This window comes from Meles meles, chromosome 19 (assembly GCF_922984935.1).
Source record: "Meles meles chromosome 19, mMelMel3.1 paternal haplotype, whole genome shotgun sequence".
NCBI classification, from domain to species: domain Eukaryota; kingdom Metazoa; phylum Chordata; class Mammalia; order Carnivora; family Mustelidae; genus Meles; species Meles meles.
Genome location: NC_060084.1, coordinates 55,657,102 through 55,682,921, shown reverse-complemented (window position 1 = coordinate 55,682,921; position 25,820 = coordinate 55,657,102). Strand labels below are relative to the sequence as shown.

Below are 25,820 nucleotides of genomic sequence, written 5' to 3'. Positions count from 1 at the left end.
CATTGGCATCTGATGTTCAATTAAATGGTTTTCTAAACATTGCTAACTTTCAATTGACTTGCCTTAATGCACTCTCTGGTGTGTGTGCCAATGTATACTAAAATGAAGGCCTCTCCACATTCACGATATTCCAAGGGCTTGAATCTAGTATGCATTTTTTTTAAAGATCTTATTTATTTATTTGACAGAGAGAGATCACAAGTAGACAGAGAGGCAGGCAGAGAGAGAGAGAGAGGGAAGCAGGCTCACTGCTGAGCAGAGATCCCGATGCAGGACTCGATCCCAGGACCCTGAGATCATGACCTGAGCCAAGGCAGCGGCTTAACCCACTGAGCCACCCAGGCGCCCCTCTAGTATGCATTTTGATATATTTAGTCAGCACTGAATTCCAGTTGGCCACATTCTTTATATTTCACACTTTCACTCCTATCTGAAAACAACGATGTGAAGAAAGTTGGGAGTCCCAGAGAGTCAGACACTTTTTTAGTATTTGTACAGTTATTCTATTTAAAATCTCTCATATGGAATGTGGAGGGAGCAGTCCTTAGGCACTCTCTCATACTCATTACATCCATAATTTTCTCTGCAGGGTGAATTCTGTGATGTGCAGTAAGGGTTGTGTGCCTGCCAGAGGTTAGGCCACATTATTCATCCGGTGTCTTTCCAGTATGAATTCTCTGTTTAGAAGGTGTGCATGCTGGACAAATGCCTTGCCACACTGGTTATATTTGTGAGGTTATTGTCTAATATGAATTCTCTTCTAGGCATGAATCAGTGAGCACTCTTTAACCAATTCTGCTCAGATTCCTTTTTTCTTTCTTCAAGATTTTATTTATTTATTTGACATCGAGATGGAAAGAGAGCACAAGTAGAGAGGAGGGACAGTCAGGGGGAGAGGGAGAAGCACGCTGAGCAGGGAGCCCAATGCAGAGCTCAATCCCAGGAACCTGGGATCATGACTTGATTCTTAGGGAGCCGCATAACCCCCTGAGCCACCCAGATGCCCCTGTTCTTACATTCTATACACTGGTAAGCCTTCTATCTAGTATGAATATTATTTTTAGTGAGGACTCAGTACCTGTAAAGCCCTAACATTCATTTTTTTTTTAAGGATTTTATTTATTTGACAGACAGATCACAAGTAGGCAGAGAGGCAGGCAGAGAGAGAGGGGGAAGCAGACTCCCTGCTGAGCAGAGAACCCGATGTGGGGGCTGGATTATCAGGACCCTGAGATCATGACCTGAGCCAAAGGCAGAGGCTTAACCCACTGAGCAACCCAGGTGCCCGGCCTAACAACATTCTTGATGTTGTAAGGTTTCTCTCCAGGATGAACTCTCTGATGCTCAGTAAACCTTGACCTCTGGTTAAAGGCCTTGCCACATTCATGACAGTTGCCAGGTTTCTCTCCAGTATGAATTCTGTACTTTTGAGTAAGGTTGAGCTGTGGATAGTCTTGCCACAGTCTTCATATTGGTAAGATGTCTTTCCATTACGAATTCTCTGATGCTGACTAAGCTTGAGCACCAGTTAGAGGCCTTGCCACATTTTTGGAATTTATAGAGTTACGCTCTCGTATGAGTTCTGCTATGTCGACTGAGGTGTGAGTTCACCTTAAAGGCCTTGCCACATTCCTGATATTGGTAAGGTTTCTCTCCACTATGAAATCTATGACGTCAAGAAAAGTTTAAAGGCCTTGGCACATATTTGACATTGATAAGTTTCCTCTCCAGTATGAGTTCTGTAATGTTCAATAACAACTGAGCTGTCCCTAAAGGGCTTGCCACATTCTTCACACTGGTAAGCTTATTCTCCACAATGAATTCTGTAATGCCGAGTAAAACCTGACCTCCAGGTAAAGGCCTTGCCGCATTCCTGACATTGGTAAGGTTTCTCTCCAGTATGAGTTCTGTGATGTTGAATAAGGTATGAACTCCGTTTAAAGCTCTTGCCACATTCATGACATTGGTAAGGTTTCTCTCCACTATGGATTATGTGATGTCGTGTAAGGGATGAGCTGTGGATAAAGGCCATGCCACATTCTTGACATTGGTAAGGTTTCTCTGCACTATGAATTCTGCGATGTTTAGTAAGTTGTGAAGGGATGGCATAGGCCTTACTACATTCTTGACACTGGTAAGGTTTCTCTCCAGTATGAGTTCTATGATGTTGAGTAAGGGATGACCTGTAACAAAAGGCCTTGCCACATTTTTGACATTGGTAAGGTTTCTCTCCAGTATGAATCCTGTGATGTTTAATAAGGGATGACCTCCGGCTAAAGCTCCTGCCACATTTTTGACATTGGTAAGGTTTTTCTCCAGTATGAGATCTGTAATGCTGAATAAGGGATGACTTCCAACTAAAGCTTTTGCCACATTTTTGACATCGGTAAGTTTTCTCTCCAGTATGAGTTCTGTGATGTTGAATAAGGTATGAACTCCATTTAAAGCTCTTGCCACATTCTTGACATTGGTAAGGTTTCTCTCCACTATGAATTCTGTGATGTTTAGTAAGTTGTGAAGGGATGGCATAGGCCTTACTACATTCTTGACACTGGTAAGGTTTCTCTCCAGTATGAGTTCCATGATGGTGAGTAAGGGATGACCTGTAACAAAAGGCCTTGCCACATTTTTGACATTGGTAAGGTTTCTCTCCAGTATGAATCCTGTGATGTTTAATAAGGGATGACCTCCGGCTAAAGCTCCTGCCACATTTTTGACATTGGTAAGGTTTTTCTCCAGTATGAGATCTGTAATGCTGAATAAGGGATGACTTCCAACTAAAGCTTTTGCCACATTTTTGACATCGGTAAGTTTTCTCTCCAGTATGAGTTCTGTGATGTTCAATAAGAGTTGTACTCTCCTTAAAGGGCTTGCCACATTCTTCACATTGGTAAAATTTTTCTCCACAATGAATTCTGTTATGCTCAGCAAGACCTGACCTCCAGTTAAAGGCCTTGCCACATTTTTGACATTGGTAAGGTTTCTCTGCATTATGAATATTGTGATGTTGATAAAGATGTGACCTCCACTTAAAGGCCTTGCCACATTCTTGACATTGGTAAGTTTTCTCTGCAGTATGAATTTTGTGATGCCGAGAAAGATTTGACCTCCAGGTAAAGGCCTTGCCACATTCCTGACATTGGTAAGGTTTCTTTCCAGTATGAATTCTATGATGTTGAGAAAGGTGTGAAAGGCATTTAAAGCTCTTGCCACATTTTTGACATTGGTAAGGTTTCTCTCCAGAATGAATTCTGTGATGGGTAAGAAGGGATGACCTCTGGTTAAAGCTCTTGCCACATTTTTGACATTGGTAAGGTTTATCTCCACTATGAATTCTCTGATGTTGAATAAGTTTTGAGCATGATGTAAAGGCTTTGGCACATTCATTACAGTTGTACTTTTTCCCTGCAATATGAATTTGGTGATGTCTATTAAGACTTGAGTGAAGGCTAAAAGCTTTACCACATTCTTGGCATTTGCAGGGTTTCTCTCCAGAACAGATCTGCGAAAGTCCATTTATTGATGAACAGTCCTTAAACCTTTGACCACCTTCTTCACATTTGTATACTTTTTCTCCAGTATGCATTTGCTGATGTTGAGATAGTGTTGAGTGGCAGTCAAAGGATTTACCACATTCCTTAAAAGTGTAACTTTCCTTTCCCCAAGGGATTATCTCATTGATGTTTAGGCTTGATGACTGACTAAACATCGTCCCTGGTTTATTACATCTGAATGGGCTTTTTCCCTCATGAATTCTCTGATGATCACCAACACTGGAGGACTGGTTACGAGCTTTCCCACATTCATTATATTTATGAGGACTGCCTCCCAAATGGTGACCATTATGTATACTGAGGCTAGAACATGGATGAAAGCCTTCCCCACATTTATCACATTCATAATGGTTCTCTGCAAACCTAGCCCTGACACATCTGTGAACACTGGAGCCCTGGTTCAATGTTTTCTCAGATTTAGTGCATTGAGCAATTCTGTCTCCAATGAAAAGCCTCTCATCATACTGTAGGGTCAACTCTTCAGTGAAGTCCCTCTCAAATGGATCCCACTGAGCACTTTGTTCATTTCTAAATCTCTGATTTAAGGTCAGGCCAATCCTATCTTCCAAATGGCTCAAATCATTATTTTCAGCATGGACTAAGTTACTTTCCAGATGTTCCAAATGGTCTGTCCAGAAATCGCTAAGGTTGAATATATGATTGGAGCCTGTGCTGACAGAGACCCACTGCTCTGCAGAAACAGTTGACTTAAAAAGGGAGGTCTTCCACAGCGGTTTATATCCTTCACCATCTGGGGCAGTGAGATTCTCATTAAGGGCAATTGCCTTTGTTTGCGTGTATCGTCCAGGATTTCTTTGATGCCCTTTGCTGTCTCCATCACTGTCCCAGTCTGTACATAAGTGTAAAATCTCAAAAGCACTATCTTTGTATCTGTGTGTTGACCCGTTCTGGAAAGAACCTTCTATGCTCTGCTGTAGCAGGAAACTCGGGGTGTCATGTGAAGAGAGAGCTGAAAGATACGAAATAAAAGTTAAACCATTGCACTCACTACATTCAGAAGAATATACTGATGACTTCTAATGCAGAAGCATCAAGTCAGTCAGACAATGTTGGAACAATGGCTGACAAGGAGTCATCAGGACCTCATTTCCCCATGGATATGTAACATGGTACACAACATATTGACCATATATCCTAATAGATAATTCTGTGATATGGTCACAGTGTAGCAGAAATCACTTTCCTGTATCTCTAACAATCACAAAAAGGATCATATGAGCTCAAACTTAGCAGAAGAACGGAGGATATGGAAACAGAAAACTGAATCAAACAGAGTACAGTAAAAGTATAACTGACTATAGGAAGAAAATTATAAGAGGCAACAATATTTGAGGGGAATCACAAGACTTCAGGTGGGAGCCACAGAGGGAGGGAATCACATGCAAGCATCACACTGAATACACAGTTTGACTTGAGCCTGCATCCCAGCAACCTGTGATCAAGATCTAAGCAGAAATCAAGAGGCGGTACTTACCCAAGTGAGCCACCAAGCACCCAATTATTTAACTCTTATCTCTGTGGTAAAGTTCTCACTATTGTTTTCTCACTCCTTGAGTATTCTTATGATTGCAACCTTAAATTCTCCATCAAGCTCCTTACTACTGTTTTCCATTGTATGTCTGCCCTTCGTCTTATCTGCTGGTTTTCTTTGGGATAAATTCTTTCATCTTGGCATTTGTCTAACTCTTTACTTTCCTCTGTCCATTACAAAAGTCAGTAATATGTCCTGTTGTATCCTTCAGACCAGTGGTCTGCAGGGGCTCTCCTTGCCTGCTACGGGCAGTGTTTGGTCCCTGGCCGGAATGTGGCCAGTTTGAATTACATGAGCTCTGCTGTGCTTATGAAAGGAGACCTCACATCGACTCCACCAGGACTGCGTCCCTGCAGAACTCTCTGATCAGGAGACATGATGTGGGCAGGGGCTGACCTTGCTGAGCCTGAGTCAAGGCTCATTGAGAAGGGAAGTCCCCTCAGATCACAGGGGGTGAGGCCTGGTGTAAGCAAGGCAGAGAGCCAGTGTCTTCACTGAGTGGGGCTCAGTCTTTATGCTACAGGACAGAAGAGGGCTCCCATGTTCTGGAAGCCACATGTCACTGAATGTTTCCTCTCAGGAATGTGCTCCTAGACTACAAATACTCTCCCCACTGTGCACCCCAGGTGTTCTTCAGATGTTTTTCCACACTCAGTGCCCCCAGGTTGTTTGCCAGCCTTCTCTCCAGGAGTACCTGAGTGCCCTCCTGGTTCGATCCCATCCAAACCTGCTGACCATTAAACTCCAGGCTTTAAGATGTGCTGGTTCCAAGAACTCATGAAATTCAGCCCTTCTCCCTCTCCAAGCCAATGGCTTTGGGAAACCTCCTGAGGCATCCCCCTGAGTGCTCCTCTGTCATGACACCTACTGCACAACCCGGGGCTCCCTGCCTTCCACAATGCTATACTCCTCTCTCCTCCCTAAACCATGTCTCCACACTATCTGCCATCTTCCATGTGGCCTCTTCTCTCATCTTACTTGGGGATTTTTTCCTGTCACTCTTCAGCCCAATGTCTGGGGCATTTAGGATGACCTGAAATTTACCTAGTGGTGTTCATGACAGGACTCATGAGTCTAGGACCCTCCTACACCACTGCCATTTCTTCTCTTGGGAATCCTTATTGTTTTAATCATGTTAAAACTCATGGATTTTGTAAAGCTGGTACACAAACCAGCACAGAAAAATTAGTTTTGTTTCTACACAACAAAGAACTATTCTGAAAACGGAGACATCATACATTGCTGGCAAACCCCTGCCCCCCTCAAAAAATGCTTCCAGTTTAACATAATGGTAGAGGTCAAACCAGAAACGATGATAGTGCAATGTACTGTGCAGGAATCAAAGAATCAATAAGTAGGAAACCTAACTATATTCTTTCACTGGAGTAATTGAAACACAATAAATCTTGAAGGGATCTACAGAAAATGCAATCTCTACCAAAACTCCAATGCCATTTTTGCACAAAAATCAAAATCCATCCTTTTCTTATGTGGACGTCAAGGGATAACCCATACCCAAATAATCTGGGAAATAAAGAGCATATATCCTGATTTAAGGCATACAAAAAGGCACAGTTATCAAACTAATGTCCTACAGACCTGACATCAGGAGTAGAATAATGGAAGACTCTGGCTGAGCCAGATGGGCACGTCTCCAATGTTAATGTGTATGACGATGAACTGAAGATCCTGTTAAAGTTCATACTCTGATTTAGATATTTGGGTGACGTCTGAGTTTCTACTTTTGACAATTGTGCCACCTGATTGACAATGCATGCTCCGCTCAAAATTCCAGGACTGAATCACGATAGTTTGAAAGGTTCCTAAAAAGGGAGCAGAGCATACAGGTGAGTATGGAGTCCTTTGCTTGCCTTCACCCTTCACTCAAGCCAATCCTACCCCTACAAATGACTGGTCACTGTTCTCTGGACCTCTTCTTATTTTTCCTTCTTCAATTCACCACACCATCGTATTCATGGAAATAGCTCCCTCCTTCATAAGAAATGCAGGTGCAAACTGCTTCTGGCTGCAACACTGGATTTTGTAACTTGGACCCCACTGAATCCGTGGCCTTTATCAATTTCAAGTTTCCCCTGCATTTTTGCTACTACCCATGGCTTCAGGCTACAGGATCACTTCTTCCTACCTAGGCTTCCTCTTGAAAACTGACTTTGGTGGGGCGCCTGAGTGGCTCAGTGGGTTAAGCCTCTGCCTTTGGCTCAGGTCATGATCTCAGGGTCCTGCAACTGAGTCCCGCATCCGGCTCTCTGCTCGGTGGGGGGCCTGCCTCCTCCTGTCTGTCTTCTTGTGATCTCTCTCTCTCTGTGTCTAATAAGTAAATAAAATCTTTTTTAAGAAAACTGACTTTGGTGAAAATGAGCACAGTTATAAAAGTTGGTTACACTTTCTGGTCTTCTCCAAAGGATCCACTTACACAGAAAAGCCATCCTGAAACCTGTGGCCATTACTACACACTCTTAAATGGTGAGAGAAGAGAGAGACCACACTCTCATTTCCTTAAGTCCAAGGAAATGGACTTAAGAAGCTCTCACAGAAGTACTGTGAAGTATGTAAGCCAGATGACTCACAGACCTGTACCCTTGGGGCTAATAACACATTATATGTTAATTTTTTTAAAAAGATGATATGGTCCATATATACAATGGAATATTATGCCTCCATCAGAACGAATGAAAACCCAACTTTTATCAACATGGACAGGACTGGAGGAGATTATGCTGAGTGAAGTAAGTCAAGCAGAGAGAGTCAAGTGTCATATGGTTTCACTTACTTGTGGGGCATAAGGAATAACACAGAGGACATTGGCAGATGGAGAGAAGTGAGTTGGGGGGAACTGGAGTGGGAGCTGAGCCACGAGAGCTGGCAGACTCTGAGAAACAAGCTGAGGGTTTTGGAGGGTATTGAGGTGGGGGTTTGGGGGAGCCTGGTGGTGGGTATTAAGGAGGACACATGTTTCATGGAGCACTGGGTGTGGTGCATAAACAATGAATCTTGGAACACTGAAAAAAAACAAAACCAAGTTAAAAAAAAAACCTCTCACAGAAATGACTGTTCTTTCAGGTACCCCCGTGGCTGCTCAGCCTATGAGGACCACAGGCTCTTCTTGGTCTTCCAGTTTACTTCTTCACACTGCTGGGCACATGGCTCTTGTTCCCTGTCCCCTCCCTTCTATATTAAGGAAACTTTATCTCTACTGTGATACAGATCAATTTGCTATCCTAGGACTTTATCCTAATATGAATACTTTGGAGTAGCTTCTTTGGAAGAGTAGGGTTAGTTTTCTTAACCTGCAAATCTTTTTGAATTTTTTTAATGATTTTTAAATTGATTTATTTGACAGAGAGAGAGATCACAAGTAGGCAGAGAGGCAGACAGAGAGGGAGGGGGAAGCAGGCTCCCCACTGATCAGAGACCCCAATGTGGGGCTCAATCCCAGGACCCTGAGATCATGACATGAGTCGAAGGCAGAGGCATAACCCAGTCAGCCACCAGGCACACTACCTGCAACTTCTTAAGACACTAGTTTAATCTACATAGGTATATGCTTCTCAGTATCTATCTTGATTTCTTTTCTATTAATGTATAATGGACAATGTTCCATTAGTTCAGGTGTAGAACATGGGGATTTGACAACTCTGTAGGTTCTACTATGCTCACCACAAGTAACTACCATCTGGCACCATAATATGCTATGAAAATACCATTGGAGGAGTTCCCTGTATTCTTTTAACCCCATGGAAGCCTCTACTTCCCATTCCCACTTCCTCATGATGCCCATCATCCTTCTCCATTCCACACTGGTAACGATCAGGCTATTCAATGTATTGTGTGTCTCATTATGCTTTTTTCATTATGTCTTGCATTTGAGATAATGAGGTTTGACCCAGAAGTAATTATGCGATGTGAACTAAGTCAGAGATTCAAAGATAAATACCATTCATATTCACTTATGTGTATAATCAAAATAACAATGGAAATGAACAAACAAGCAGACCTATGAATATCTTGCTTCGAATAAAGTCCACGGATTATCTCAATAAATATAAAACTTCCAAGATGACACACATTCTATACTGTACCCCGTTGGTCTGTAACAATTTTCCAATACTGGCAGAAGACAGGAGGTTCCTAGGTCAAAGTCCAAGTGTCTTATGGCTCATGACACAGCAAACATCATAAAACATCTTCATCACATTGGCGCCTGGGTGGCTCAGTGGGTTAAAGCCTCTGTCTTCAGCTCGGGTCATGATCCCAGGGTCCTCATCAGACCCCACATCGGGCTCTCTGCTCAGCAGGAAGAGCGGCTTCCTCCTCTCTCTCTGCCTGCCTCTCTGCCTACTTGTGATCTCTCTCTTCAAATAAATAAATAAAATCTTAAAAAAAGAAAAAAAAAACCTCTTCATCACAGTAACTGCACTGGCCAGCTGCCCACCCCCAACTGGTATTGGGAGATGCTGCACATGCGATGGGTTTGTGTTGGAGGCTCTGAGCATAGGAAACCCCAGTATCTTCAAGGAACATCTAGCGTATATGCCCGATCTTCGGCCAAGGAAACAGACATCTGTTTTCCAATACAATAAACTCATCTGTCCGCTACCCACGATCAAGATGCTGTCACTATACTATCAAATATGAGTGGAATGACAATTATAACTAAAACATCAATCAAGGAAACACCTGTGCAGATCATGAGGTCACCACATGACTTCAAGGAATAGTGATAATCTATATAAGGCACATGTGGGATTCGGTGCAGATATCCACAACAGTAACCAGTACATTTTCCTTCATGATCTTTTGCTGCTCATCTGGGAGTGATATACAGTTACACACAGGGTAGATCACAAAGTCAATGTACCTGGAAGGTTTGACTTTAAGATTTTCCAACCATCGGCCATAGGGCCAATGGCAAAGCTCTGGAAGATACCCAAGATGCACATGGTACCACCAAAGACACATTCCTGGCCACTCTGCAAACCTAAAAATGAAGTGTGCATCCAACATCATGGCAGAAATCTTTCATCCAAAAGCTGTCAGTGTGGGTCAGACTCCATTACAGAAAATGGCCAATGAGTCGCCTATGCTCCCCTGTTTGGCAATAAAAGCTGTAGAACTTATCGTACCTGCAGTGAAGTAAAGAGAGACAATGGTACATCTATCAGGTTGCCACGATTGCAATGCAATCTTGCCTGCAAGACAAAGATTATGGCATTTGCCCAGCTCCTAGAGGCATGTCTGCTGTGGGAATAGAGGAATAATCATTCATCTGAGCACAGAGGCCCATGGAAGATCTATGACACCACAACTGACATTGGGTGTGTGGTCCTGGGAGACTGCTAAACACCACTAGAGGAGGAAGACAGAGAGATAAATTAACGGAGAAGTCAGCATCTAAGATCTTGGCCCTGTAAATCCATATCATGACATGATTTGTGTAGGGAAGCCTGGGTGGCTCAGTCAGTTAAGCTTCTGCCTAAAAACTGGATCCTGATTCAGGGTCCTGGGATAGAGCCCTGCCTGGGACTCCCTGCTCAGTGGGGAGTCTACTTGTTACTCTGCCTCTGGCCCTCCCCCAACCTTGTGTTCATTCTCTCTCTCTCACTAATAAATAAATAAAGTCTGTAGAAAAACTGATCTATGTAAGGAAATGAAAAGAAAACATAGTTCAGATACACCTGGGTGGCTCAGTGGGTTAAAGCCTCTGTCTTCAGCTCAGCTCATGATCTCAGGGTCCTGGGATCAAGCCCTGCATTGGGCTCTCTGCTCACCGGGGAGCCTGCTTCCCCTTCTCTCTCTGCCTGCCTCTCTGCCTATATGTGATCTCTGTCAAATAAATAAATAAAATCTTTAAAAAAAAAGAAAACATGATTCACCTTTTTCAGAGGACATTTCAATTTGTTAGCATGTAGGAGAAAAAAAAATAGGAAACCTCAGACACTAAGGAAACCACAGAGCACATTAGTTTATAATACATTTCTGACCGATAAACATAAGGATTCGATCTCTGGGGTATGATATAAGAAAAAATTGCTAAAAGAAAGAAAAAAACAACAGTTGGCTACATTCAGATGACTGAGAATAAAACCACAATTCCACAGGATTCCAATGAAAATTGGCATCAGACAGATATTTCCAAGTTTCAAATGCACACAGGCTATTTCTTTTTACAAGGTTCAATATTCACATTCAGAGAGGGCTCAGTATGAAACATGACTTGTGGGCTACATTTTATCATTAAAAAGAAAATCCAAATATTCCCTAGCATCTGACATGATCCTCTGCGTACTGCATACACTGTATGTCCCACAGTTACTGAATCTGCTCTTTATGTATTCAATGCTCTGGATTCTATGGGTTAGGGCTAATACTATTCTCCTTGTACTGAAAGAAATAATTTATTTTTTCATTTACTGATTTTGAAAGAAATGATGTAGATAAAGGAAGGTATAGTGAGCCTCTCACTATTGGTAGAGTCAGGGTTTGAATCTGGCTGCCTGACATAGGAACATGAGGCACACGGGACAAAGGAGAAAGAGGCCCTTCTAGAAGGTGACCCAGGTTTGGATTCTCTTTCCTCCTTGACACTCAATGGTTCTTGCAGCCATCCTCATACAGAACAGCTTCCACAAAGGGACACTTCAAAGTCAACATTCCAGCTGACAGCACACATATATAGCCTTAGTGGTTTCCTGGTTGACTACTCAAAATAGACATAAAGATCAGGCATCCAAGGAACAATACAGGAAAGGCCTAACACAAAGGAGTCAACATTCACACCTGGAGACCCAAGACTACACACCTGAGTATCTCATTACATTACCCACAGGCTACTACCTTCCCTGAAGAACCTAACTATGAATGTGTCCCCAGATACAGGTTCTAAAGGTCTAGTCCCTAGACAGTCACCTGAGACTAGGTAAGAAAGGAAAGGAAAAAGAAAGGAAAGCACCACAGAGCTACTGACATGGTAGCGCAAGGTTAGCCATAGGGATCCAAGACTTATAAGTGCTCCCAGTTATTCCAACCCAGGCCACTCTGCACAACCTCTGCAGGAACTAAGTCAAAGGTCAATCTGAGTTATCCCCACAGAAGTCCCTCTCAGGGGTGGCTGAGGGGCTCAGTGGGTTAAGCCTCTCCCTTCGATTCAGGTCATGATCTCAGGGTCCTGGGATCTGGCCCCACATGAGTCTCTCTGCTCAGCGGGGTGCCTGCTTCCTCCTCCCTCTCTCTCTCTCTGCCTGCCTCTCTGCCTACTTGTGATCTCTGTCTGTCAAATAAATAAGTAAATAAAATCTTAAAAAAAAAAGTCCCTCTCAGAAACCCTCTGTGATTGTGGTCATTTTAGTGTTGGGACACACACACAGACACACACACACAAGATTTCTTTTCCTTCTTAAGCTATAGGTACACACACATATGTATGTACACATGCTTCTTCCTAGTTACTTCTCTGGCTCCAAAATCTGTCTTTAGCTTAATATGACACATTGCATTCTGTGCAGATCAAAACCCTAAAACTCTGCTTGTGTTCTCTATGCTCACAGAACAACTGGAGAAACATATAAGGTAAAATTTTACCAAGAGTTCCTGAGAATTCTCTGACTAGGCCATATCGTTATATTTGTAGTGACTTTGTTCAATTAGCACTTGTTAGGTAGAAACCCTGGGCATTAGATGGTGAGTCATGGTTCAGTACAACAAAAAGAAACTAACATTTACAAAAACCATTCATGACAATCCTTACCAAAATCTTAGCAATAAAAAAGAAATTTATACATACTGAAATAGAGAAATACACTCAAAACCATTCTGTGAGGTCAGCAGTACCCTGATACCAAAGTAGTATAAACAAAAGACAAAAGGCTGGTTTATCTGATGAAACTTCTGCTACTCTGCCTTTCTTTGGACACTCATCTACATGTACAAAAGAGTCAAAAGAAAAAATGAATTACACTGAAAATAATTGTCCCTCTCTAGAGATCTATCTGCCCCTGAATCCTTTCAGGTCTACTAACAAATACAGTTAACCACTGAATAACGTGCTGTTCATCAGTAATGGTCCACATACACAGACAAGTTTATCTTGTAAATCCAGTGCACCACAGTAAATGTCTGTGCACTATGATGGCCTTAATATTTTATTTCCTCAAATTACTTCCTTATAAAACTATGGTATATACAGCAGACTATATACAAAGAATGGGATGACTGATGACATGATGTAATTAAACCATCACACACCACAGATGAAAAGAGACTTCTGAAACAGCATGGCAAATACACTTCACCTTGTGCAAGAGCTCCTAGAAGAGTAGTAGTGGGATTCCCAGCAGTCCCAACAAGAATGGGGCTGGCATAATGCACTCAGCTACTGAAAGATCAAAAACAACAACAACAACAAAAAAAAAACCCAAGAATACTTTACTGAGCAAAATTCTTTTTCACAGATGTAGAAATGAAGACATTCCCAAGTAAAGACTCCTCTACGTTTACCAGTAGATCTGTCCAGAAGAACCATTAAAGGAGTGTTCTCTACATGAAATAAAAGGATTCTACTCAGAACCTGCAACCACACGAGAACACAAAGCTCTCTGCTGAGCATAAATATGCAGACAATTACACAAACCTGCAATGTTGTAATGAGATACCAGTCACGTTTATTTCTGCTATAGAGCTTTGTCCTTTTAAAAAAAAGTGTTAAAATCACAAACGTAGGTCATAAAGTACACAACATAAAAGAATTTGTAGTATCAAAGTGGGGGGCAGGCGCAGGGGTAGAGACAGGAAGAAAAATTCGCTATGTAATTGACACTGAGTTTTAAACTGTTTTACAACAATGTTGCTTTAAGGAATCTCTAAGGTAACCACAAGGAACATACTCCCAGAAGATACAAAAGTCAACGAGAAAGGTACCAACGCATATCAATCATATTAATCTTACAATGACAGATAAAATATATCTTTCATATTTCATACCAAAACATGATACAGAAGTGTCAAAAGTTTGAAAATTACTTTGAATTCAAGAAAGTCTTTCTCTCATGCAGAGAGAATAAAAATTCACCCACAAATACATGGTGAAATGAATTCTATGTGGATGACAACTCAACCTAGACATGGTACAACATTCACTGACCACTCACCAAGGAGACAAAAAGTAGGGTTCACATAGTAGGTATGTGTGACGTACAAACACAAGACAAAGACACACAAAATTTACCAGCAAAAAGCATAAAACTCACTCTTTTTTGAGTTATACTCACATGGTCTTGAAATATACTGAGCTGAAAATTCCCTTCCTATAACAACACACACAGATAACACCGAATCCACACCTAACTAATGTGGTGGAATGATCCAGACAGAAGAAACACATTATTAGGAAATTACCAAATCCGAGTAAGACAAAACTCAACCCAAGAAATTCTAAATAAAACACTGATGTATGACAGAAAAGGAAAACTTCCATATAACCATAATTTAAAACTGTGTCCACGTACCCATGAAAAACAAGCGTTTGATTGGCATGTCTTCATGGACTCTAACATCGTAAAGAATTCTCATTAAAATCAATCATAAAAAGGTGTAAGTGAAAATTTTATGAACACTTAAAAAGCTTGAAAGAAATGTACTATGTCATTAATATATTCCCCCTCCTGCACAGAATGTAACGCTATAATCCATTCTGTAAGACAGAGGAAACAAACAGCATATTCATTTCACAGTATATAAACACCATGAAGTTGAAAAATATGCTGAGAGACACTGTATATGAAATTAATATTTGGGGTTAAATTCTGATACATTCTGAGGAAAGTAGAAAAAAAGCTCATGATTAATTTCCCAGAAATAATATCTCATTACTGAAAAAAAGAATTTTCCAAACATGGGGATTCAATGTAACTGTGGGGCTCAATTAGTTAAGCAGCTTCCTTCAGTTCAGGTCATGAGCTCAGGGTCCTGGATCCAGGGCTCCCTGCTCAGCAGGGTGTTTGCTTCTCCCTCTCCTTTTGCCCTTTCCCTACTCATTTTTTTTCTCTCTCTCTGTCTCTCAAACAAATAAAATTTTTAAATAAAATATATGGGAATCTTACTAATTGTCTAACTCACTACATAAAAAGCACATGTGCCTGTTATATCACGACATTTGATGTGCAAAATATAGAGCTGAATCACATACAGAACTAATCAGAAAGTGAAAACACACATGACAAAATCACAAGAAGTTCACAGGCGACAGAATCATGATGCAATTATTAAAAAATGAGATAATGAATGAAACTTTATTAAAGGCTACAAGTCCAAGTTCTAAATGTGCTAGTTCACCAATAGGATTTTTTATGTAGGCATTCTAGGAAACAAAGAGAGACATTGAGAATAGAACTCAAAGAGTGGAAATTTCTACATGTGAAACAGAAAAAAAGAAAAAAGAACACTTGAAGGGAAATAAAGCGGTATATTTTCTCATTTTTAGAGCAGTGCTTTGTTATCTGATGAAGTTAGTAAATCTCAGTTTTAAGACTAGTAATAAAGCCTCCATAACCTTAGAAAGCCAAGGCAGAGAACATTAGAAATCTGTCTCCAGTGTTCTGGAAATTTCTGCACCAAACCCCACTGTGCATACATCTACCCTGACCTACTTGTCTCATGATGAAATCCAGAATTTACAAAGACTTTAGCCTAGTTGGAGAGCAGATGTCCCTCTGGGAGAGAGAGAGGCATAAAACTGGGCATGTGTCCAACTGACATTCCTTCAAGGAGAGCTACTCGAACCATAGCTTAAGGTCAACCTTAAGACTTGGACGTCCCCTCTGTCACTGCCTCACTCATTCCCACCTACCTGGATGGAAGCCTTTGGTCTCCTTTCTCTTCACATGCCAGAGCTGCTTCTCTTGCTCCAAAAACATGATCAGGTCTGGCTTTGACACAGTGAGACCTGTTTATGAGGAAAAAGAAAAAGGACTACTGCTGCCAATTCGAACTTTCCATGAGTCTTTTGTTCAGTAGAGAAGAGATGATTTTGGACAATTCCAGAAAATGGTTTCCTAAAAACTGTTGCCTAACAGTCCATTTAGAACACACAGGAGGCATTTCCAATGTTCCCATCCTAACCTCCACTTCCAAGTAGCAGACATGATAATAAGAAGGGGAAATTTCAGTCTCAGATGTGAGCAGCACCTTTCTATGCCAATAAAGGTTGAGAACTGCCACACATTTACACAAGCCACCATGTTACCTTGAGGAAGGAGAAGGTGAGGCTGAAAAGGAAACATCATGAACATTTTTCTCTCAATCTACAAACATCTACGTTTTTCCCTTTCTGCCTGGATCTGAATTCCACTCATTCAAAGATAAATCTCCCAAGAGGCAGTCTTCACAGGAAGGAACAAAACCCTGCGTGGGGTTTTAGAAATCTGGAAGGAGTCTTCCTCACCCAAGAAGAGCAGGTGTCCATAGTTCTCTAACATCACATCCCTGTACAGTTGCCGCTGAGTGTGGGTCAGGCGTCCCCACTCCTCCTCAGAGAATTCAATGGCCACATCCCTAAAGGTCAGCTGTCCCTGCAACAAATACCACAGTCACCAAGTGGCCACTGAAACAGTTCACGATGTTTCCTAAGATGAAAGTGGGAGTTAATGTCACCAGTTAGAACCAGATCTGACCTTTCCTTCTCCCTGACATGGGTGTGGAGTTAAAGAAAAACCTATGGGGAAGAAGGCTGCCTGGTTGAGAATTGTCACTCCTCTCACTCCCAGAAGTCAACTCTATCCACGTCAAAGAGGTGACAGCCCTCCTTGTCCAGTGCAAGGTGTTGGGATGCGGGAGAGGAGCCAATGGTCAAGGAATTCTAGACATGTTTCTGATGTGAAATATTGGGGTCCTGAAGTGAATGATGAAGGAATGGTTGAGATACCCGTGATACAAACACTCTGGTCCTAATGAAAGGGGAAAGGAAAGATGTGAGCAGTGAACTGGTTCTATGCTTTCAGGCGGGGAGGGGGTGAGGGACAGCAGGAGGCGCTAAGGAATTTGGAAACAATTTCCAGGACCCACAGGGCCTCCCAGCTGGTGTTCTGATGAGGCCACTCACTCTTTAGTAACACTTTAGTCAGGAGACACTCCAGATATCTATCAGTGGGCCACAAGCTTGAAGGATGGTGGCCAAGCTACATTTGGGGGATAGAGTTCAAGAAATTTCCAAAGCAATTTTCATCTGTTAAAGAGGAATTACAGGATCCTGGAGGACTATTGTTAGGCTAAGGCTGCTTTTTGCATCCAACAAAACATTAACCTTCAGGCAGCAGTGAGTTCCCCGAGGAATGTCCTATTCTGCCTTTCTCAGGTATTTGTCAACAGACTGGAAGTTGAAGGACATTTAATTTTATCCACACCTCTTTGGCTTTGTTCTCCTCCACAGAAACTACAAGAAAGGGGGACCCAGATAGTTCAGTGGGTTAAGGGTCTGCCTTGAGCTCAGGTCATGATCCCAGACTCCTGATATGGAGCCCTGAGTTGAGCTGCCCACCCGGTGCGGAATCTGCTTCTCCTTCTTTCCCTTTCCTCACTCTCAAGCACTCTCTCAGCTGAGAAAATGTTTAAAAGAAGGAAAGAAGGAAGGAAGGAAGCAAAGAGAAAGAACGAGCCTACAAACAAGAGAAACACAGAAGAAAGACGTTTACACCTGAAATGCGACAGTTCCTGCATATTCCTCAGTATCCCATGCTCCTTACAAATGACAGGAGGGAAAATAGGAACATTACAGGGGAGGATTTGGCTAACAGCACCAAGCCAATAAAAGTTCCCAACAGCTGAATGGAAACAAACTGCTTTCAGCGCCTAATGCACATCAAAGGACACATCATCACTGCTGTTTTCCTGAGGACTGAAAGCAGGAATTCAGAATGTAAATCTAATTATGCAAATACAGTGGATATACCTACAAAAATCAAACACTTTCCTTCTGTAGGGATGGCTTTTATGCAAGAAGGCTTGAGGAAAGGAGTGCAGGAAGGGCCCCAGTGTCCCCTTGGCTGAGTCCAGACAGGGCCATCAGAGGACGCACCTCAAAATTACCAAGACCCTAAGGAACCAATAGTCTTCTGACAACCAGGCACAGTGAGCAGAAAGGAGCAAGTTCCTGGTTCCCCAAATTCCTCACCTTCCTTCCCCCTTTAGACCCCCCCACCCCCTTGCAGACAAGCTCTCTTTTGCCCTCCTGCCTGCTGATCTCTTAGGTCTTCAGTAAACTTCCACTGCCTTTGTCCTGCCTCAGGGGAATTCTGGCAGCACTGCTGGATGGGCTGCAGCCAATCATGGACCCCCATCTGGGGCCCCAAGCCAGTGACAGAGACACTACTACACTGAGACAGCACAATGTCCCTGTGCTAGTAACACCTAGTTTATGACTTTCTTTTCTTTTAATTTTTAAGGTTTATTTTTATTTTCATCTTCTTTAAAGATTGTAATTATAGGGGCAACTGGGTGTCTCAGTCAGTGGACCTCAGCCTGCTGCTCAGGCCAAGACACAAGGTCCTGGGAACACCTCCTACATTGCTGGGGGTGGGAGGGTGTCCTTGCTCAGTGGGCAGCCTTCTCCCTCTGCCCATAGCATACCCTACTTGTGCTCTCACTGTTTTTCTTACCAATAAATAAAATTTTTTTACAAAGACTGGATTTGTTTCAAAGGGAGCAAGTGAGAGAGCACAAGCAGGCAGAACAGGAGAGGAAGAGGGAGAGGCGGGATCCCTACCCACCTGGGAGCATGATGTGGGGCTGGACCCCAGGACCCTGAGATCAGACCTGAGCTGGAGGCAGAGGCTTAACCCACTGAGCCACCTACGTGCCACAATAAATAAAATTTGGAAAAAAAATTATTGTTTTTATTTCAAACAGAGCGAGAGACAGACGACAAACAGGCAGAACAGGAGAGGAAGAGGGAGAAGTGGGATCCCTGCCCACCTGGGAGCCCGATGTGGGGCTGGACCTCAGGTCCCCGGGGATCAAGACCTGAGCTGGAGGCAGAAAGCAGACACTTAACCAACTGAACCACCCTCGGACCCAAGATTGATTTATACTTTAGAGGAGATGGAGGGAAAACGAGAATGGCAAGCGGACTCCCCTCTGGGCACAGAGCCAGAAGCGGGGATGTCAGTCCAGGATCCTGAGATCCTGAGCTGAGCTCAACCAACAGTCCAAGCTTAGTCAACGAAGACCTCCAGGTGCCCTCCTCTAGTGGACTTTAAGTAGAATATCTCTTTCACGTGCTAAAGATGAAGACACACACACCCCCTTTCTTAGAATGAGAAGTTTCCAAGTTTTTCTGGACTCATACCCACCGAGCTTCTGTCCGCATTTACCTCCCGGCTGCACGAAGCTGATCGAGAATCCAGAAAGCCCGCATGAGAAATGATTTCCCTCCCTGATATCCCAGGACCAGACCTCATCAGCCACAGGAATCTCGGGACTCGAAACCTTCCCCTTCGGATGTGCCACCAACGGAATATTGTCACTCCTCGCGGGACTTTAATTCAAAGTGACAATGGCTGATGCCCTATCGAAGCCAGATGGGGGACACAGGACAGAAAGCTCTGAGATGGAGAAGCATTCTAAAGACCTAACCATGAGTATCCCTTCTGACCAGATCTGAAAAACAGGTTAACGCAGACACGAGAAGCACCGGAACTCGAGTCATCCATGTCTGCAGCTTCTAAAGGAGAGGGTCTGCGGAGAAACAGAGGACACGGCTCCGCGGGGACACCAGGCTCACCTGAGAACCGGCCATTTCTGCCTTCGCCTCCACCTCTAGATTTCGTCCTCACGAGGGATCTGGGGGGAAATCACAGCTGCATCAGGAGAAAATGCCCTTAAATCCAGCAACAGAGCTCCTTCTCCCCACACCGCTCACCCGCAGACAGGACTCAGAGATGCAAAAAGGCCAAACTTCCCAGTCCTTTGTGTCCGGAGCAGCTCAAAAACTTTGAGCTCCCATGAGGACACCAATCCCTGCACTTTTCTTAGCTGCTTTGTGGGGAGGGAGGGGTCGCCTGCCACCGCCACTCACAACTTCAGCGTAGGCATCGGAACCGGGGGGTGCAGGGACCTGACCCTCCAGACTCATGGAGCAGAGACCCTGTCACGTCTCCAGGACCAAAGCTGCAAATCCACTCTCAGAAAACCACTGAAAGCCCTCAGGCTCCCCACTGGCCTCGCTGAGAATCTCCTGGAGCCCTTAATTAACACAACAGTGTTGTTTTCGCCCAAACCAACTGACAGAATCTGAGGGGGAGGCCCGCAGAGAAGATCCTCTCTGAAACTCCACAGGTGACCCTGCTGGGAAGGAACTGGGGAGGGGACCAGGTCAAGAAGGGGAACCAAGGCTGGGGCTGGGAGCAGAGTTTGAGCCCTGCCTTCTCCACCATCAGAATTTCCGGAGACTGGTTTCTTCTCTCTCTTTCTGCTACACAGAGGGAGACCCCTGGGAGACCGAACTTTCCCATATGAATGCAAATGTCTCTTTCAAAGTAAACACAGGATTTCAGAGTTCTTTCTTTATCTGCCTTTGATTAAAAATAACCAGCCAAAAATAATGCTCAGGCCAAGAGACATATTTTCGGGTGACAAAATACTCCCCTTCCGTTGGTAGGTGTTTCTGTTTGTAAGGACCTGCCACACAGTCTTCCACACTGCATGTTCTTTTTGCCCTCCCATCAGTGATACGAGAAATCTAACCCTCAGCATTCCCAGGAAAATTGGGTGTTGTCCTTTTACTTTATTTTAGCCATTCCAGAAAACACTGAGTGGTTTCTCACTGTGAAGTATGCAGTGTTCTTACAACAGCTGTCTTGGTGACTGAAATGAAAACCACTTGCAAGGCATCAGGTTGAACAAAGATAAAAGCAATTAATGCTTCAGTGAGACTCCTTTTCCAAATAATTAACCTTTCTCTTCTGCACAGACCTCTTCTCCTCACTTCTCATTCCTTTCTTTCAGGAACCTGGTTCTTAGAATATAAGTGAGGTTCGGTGGGGTGAGGTTGGGAGGCGATGTCCAAGAAAGAATTCCTCAGACATTTTTGCTGCAAAATGGTGGTTTATTGAGGCACAGAGACTGGACCTCGGGCAGAAAGAGCTGCTGCCCAAGGGCTGTGAGGAGTGATTCATTATATACTTGCCAGTTGGGGGGGGGGTCAGGGATGGTGTAAGTCTCTAAGGAGTTTTGGATGCAACGTTTCCAGGACCTTGAGGAGCTAGGTATTATTGGGGAAAAGGTTATTCATTACTGGTAATGAAACGTTTGTCGTGAGACCCTTTAGATGTATGTCAGTGGGCTGTATGCTAGGGAATGATTGTCAACACGTATCTTGGAGCATTTAGAGATAAAGTTTACAAGGAATAGTTACAGTAGACTTCCTGGATCTTGGTTGGGGGTAGGGGTCAGCCTAGGATCGCCCTTTGCCCTTAGCAAAGCCTGAGGGGGAGGTTGTTGAGTCCCTAGAGGAGAGTCACTCTGCCTATATCAAGGGCTTGTTGGTTGGTAAGGAAATTCAGTAATTATTCTTCTCCCTCTGCTTCCCACATCAGTAAGACTCCATTTCCAAATAAGTAACCTTTCTCTTCTCCACAAACCTCTTTGCCTCACTTCTCAGCCCTTTGATTCAGAAACTTGGTTCCACCCCAACAAGATGATGAACAGGGCTAGCAGCACAGACACAATTCCTCTGGAAATCGGACATAATCCCATATTTCCCTACAAACCCCCAGCCCTTTCTCCAGGTGGGCTGCAGGTTTGAAGGCCCGACCTGCTGAGGCCTCCTTGGCTGGCAAAGCAATGAAGCTCTGGCTGCCCTTGATCCCCAGCTCTGTCTGTAGGTTCTGTTCTGGGTGTGAAGCGTGGAGGTCAGTTCAAACAACACAATGAATGTGAGGAGAGGAAAATTTGTTTTCCCTGCATTGTTCTCAATTCTTTGGCTGGTCTAAGACTTAAAATGATGTAAGACACTTTCAGTAGAGAAAACAATGAAGTTCTTATTATGGGAACAAGAAAGACATGAGACTCAAAGACAGGTGATTGAAGCTTTTGTGTCAGGGTGACTTAAGAAGGAGGAGGTAGGATTTCAAAATTCCAAAGAGGGGATTATATTCAGAGGGGACAGGAAAGATGAAATATTTATCAAAGAATGGTTTGTCCCCCAGGTAGGCAACTCTTCTTCTTCTTCTTCTTTTTTTTTTTTTTGCAATTTTATTTTTTTCCCAATGTTCCAACATTGTTTATGCACCACACCCAGTGCTCCATGCAATACATCCCCTCCTTAATACCCACCAGCAGGCTCACCCAACCCCGCACCCCAACCCCCTCCATAACCCTCAGTTTCTTTCTCAAAGTCAACAGTCTCTCATGCTTCATCTCCCCCTCTGATTTCCCCCAACTCACTTCTCTCCTTCTCCTAATGTCCTCCGTGTTATACCTTATGCTCCACAAGTAAGTGAAACCATATGATAATTGACTTTCTCTGCTTGACTTATTTCACTCAGCATAATCTCCTCTAGTCCCATCCATGTTGGTACAAAAGTTGGGTATTCATCCTTCCTGATGAAGACATAATATTCCATTGTATATATGGGCCAGAGCTTCTTTATCCATTCAGGTGTTGAAGGGCATCTTGGCTCTTTGCACATTTGGTGACTGTGGCCATGGCTGCTATGAACATTGGGGTACAGATGGCCCTTCTTTTCACTACATCTGTATCTTTGGGATAAATACCCAGGAATGCAGTTGCAGGGTCATAGGGTAGCTCTATTTTTATTTTCGAAAGAAATCTCCACACTGTTTTCCAAAGTGGCTGCACCAACTAGCATTCCCACCAACAGTGTAAGAGGATCCCCCTTTCTCCACATCCTCTCCAACACTTCTTTCCTGTCTTGTAAATTTTGACCATTCTAACTGGTATAAGGTGGTATCTCAATGTGGTTTTGATTTGAATCTCCCTGGTGGCTAATGATGTTGAACATTTTTTCATGTGTCTCTTATAGGTAGGCAACTGTTTGTGATATAAACTGTTAATCTCTGGTGTCCATGTAGGAAAGAACGTTATGGTTTGATACCCACAGCAAGGAAAGAATTCTTGAGATGTCCATGGTGCAAAAGGTGATTTTGTGAAAGCATGGGGACAGGACCCAGGGGAAGAAAAACCGCACTCCGTCATGAGGCATGGCCCATTATATATTTTCTAGTTGGAGGGGGTTTGGGATAGCACAAGTATCTAAGGAATTTTGGAAGCAAGGTATCCCAGACCTTGAGGGGGCTATTGGTTCTTGGGAAAAGGTCATTTATTACCAACCAATAATCCTTTGTCATGGGACCCTTCTGATGTTTATCCATGGACCATCTGCTTGGAGGATGTTTACCAATAGGTAGCTAGGGGGTTTGAGAGAAAAGGGAAGTTTCCAAAGGAAATGTTTTATGTTAAAGTAGACTTACAGGATGCTGCTGGGAGTTGAGGAGTTCAGGTCAGGATTGTCTTTTCCCCCTAGCAACCTATTAACATCATGGCATTTGAGTCCTTGGAGGAATGTCACTCTACCTGTTTCCCAAGTATGTCAATGACCTGTAAGTATAAGGATATTAGTATTTTTTCTTCTGCCTTTGTTTCCCACATCATGATCATCTCTCTTCCTAATAAAGGTCCTCCATCTAATTGATTTTTGAATACACACACACACACACACACACACACACAACTCAGCATCATAGCAGAAGGCAATAATGCCATTTGTATCACAGGACAAACCTTGAAGACAGGTTTCTAACTTTTTAAAAAGATTTTACTTATTTATTTATTTGACAGACAAAGATACAGAAATCAGCAGAGAGGCAGGCAGGGAGAGGAAAGGAAGCAGGCTCCCCACTGGGCAGAGAGCCTGATGCAGAGCTGTATCCCAGGTCCATGGGATCATGACCTGAGCCAAAGGCAGAGGCTTAACCCACTGAGCCACCCAGGCGCCCCTCAATATAACAGATTTAAACAAAACATATTTGAGTACGGTTGATCCATCAGTAAGATATTTGGTAGTAAAATCATGCCAAATACAGCATTTGAAATTCTATCTCAGCAAGAAGGTTTCAGCAAACACTATGATCAGCAGTCAACACTGAGAGCCTTTTCATGAAAGTGAGGCTGGGACTAGGGGCCCAGTCCGGGCTCTTCCTGTTCACCACACACAGGATGCCTGAGCAGGGACCCAGAGAAACAGGTAAAGATGGAAAGAAGACAAGGTTAGTAGGAGGCTAGAACTGTTATTATTCATGGAGGACGTGATTCCATACCTGAAACAGCAGAGATTATATTTCGAGGTCAGACTAACAGGAGGATTGAAAATGTCAGGGAGGGAGAACTTCCCCTGCCCTGTGGTCCTTCTCACTGGCCTCAGAATCAAATTGACATGAGACAGGCGTACGTCCGTGGGACCCACACAGATATGCAAGTCCAAAGACAACAAGGCACCACGAAGCTTACTTGAGCTAAGGAGAGGGCCCGGAAGAAGACTCCTTGGCTAGGTGAAAAGAGAAGCTTGGAAAAACAAGATTGTTCCATCAGGCAGACGAGGGGCCTCGGTTAATACTTGTCTTCCTGCTGCAGGCTCACCTTTCCGATGTGTATTAGGCAGTTACGTGGGAAGCAGAGGGCCTTTCCTGCATCTGCTGGGTTTTTATTGCTTTTAGCTCAAAACAACGTTTATGTGCCACTTTTTGGAGCAGCCTGCCTTGTGTCCCTACAAGAATGCAGAGCAAACCCTTAACACAGTGACATCAGTCTTTCTGCTTTACTAGCAGTAATTAAAAAATAATGCAAACAAAAATTGAATGGGTTGCATTTCCCATCAGCAAATACACTGTGACTCTTTCTTATGAGGTATTTCTAGATTTGCACAAAGGAGAACATAACATTAAACTTATGAGGTGGTCTGGTTAAATTAGTTTTTGACTTAATATAAGAGATCATCATCAATATCCTTACTAGTATGTGTTGAAATGTGCTTTTTCTCAGAGAAGATATTAAGTCCTAACCCACTCCCCTCAGCTTCCTCAGTGTGATCTTACTGGAAGTGGGGTCATCACTGATATGATGAGTTAAGATGAGGTTATCCCGGGGTAGAGCAGGCCTTTCATTCAGTATGACAGGTGTCCCTATAGAAAGACATGCATCTTGTGAAGATGAAGGATTGGAGTGATGCACCACAAGCCAGGGAAAGTCAAACACTGCTCACCAAGACCAGAGGCCAGAAGAGCAAGGAAAGATTTTTTCCAACAGGCTTCAGAGGGAACATGGCCCTGCAGATGCCTTCTACACTCAGGACTAGGAATCAATACATTTGTTTTTCTTTTTTTTTTTTTTTTGGCCTTTTTGTTTTTTTTAACATTTCTGTTTTAGGCCACCCTTTTTGTGGTATTTTTTTTTTCCTTAAGATTTTATTTATTTGAGAGAGAAAGAAATGCACACAGGCAGGCTCCCTACTGAGCAGGAGCCTCTTGCAGGACTCAATCCCAGGACCCTGAAATCACGACCTGAGCTGAAGGCAGATGCTTATCAACTAGCCACCCAGGAATCCCTATTTGTGGTACTTTGTTAAAGCAGCTCTAGGACTCCCATATGTTTAGCAAATGCACAATGAAATAGTGTAAAATTATGTACCAGA

General features: G+C 43.2%; 2 protein-coding genes across 2 annotated transcripts; both read right to left on the bottom strand.

Moving 5' to 3' along the window:
* Positions 1-1,804: 1,804 nt before the first annotated feature.
* LOC123930606 (zinc finger protein 345-like) lies at positions 1,805-10,067 on the bottom strand. The gene is given in 5 exon segments (XM_045986809.1): positions 1,805-2,040; positions 2,122-2,449; positions 2,618-2,855; positions 3,024-3,405; positions 10,016-10,067. Coding segments are annotated over 5 exon segments (1,236 nt in total).
* Positions 10,068-15,953: 5,886 nt separating this feature from the next.
* On the bottom strand, positions 15,954-19,909 carry LOC123930605 (putative protein ZNF720). The gene is made up of 3 exons (XM_045986808.1): positions 19,895-19,909; positions 16,562-16,688; positions 15,954-16,063 (listed from the first exon to the last, which is right to left on the bottom strand). Exons 1-3 carry the CDS (start codon positions 19,907-19,909, stop codon positions 15,954-15,956), a joined length of 252 nt encoding a protein of 83 aa, XP_045842764.1.
* Between the last annotated feature and the right edge of the window lie 5,911 nt (positions 19,910-25,820).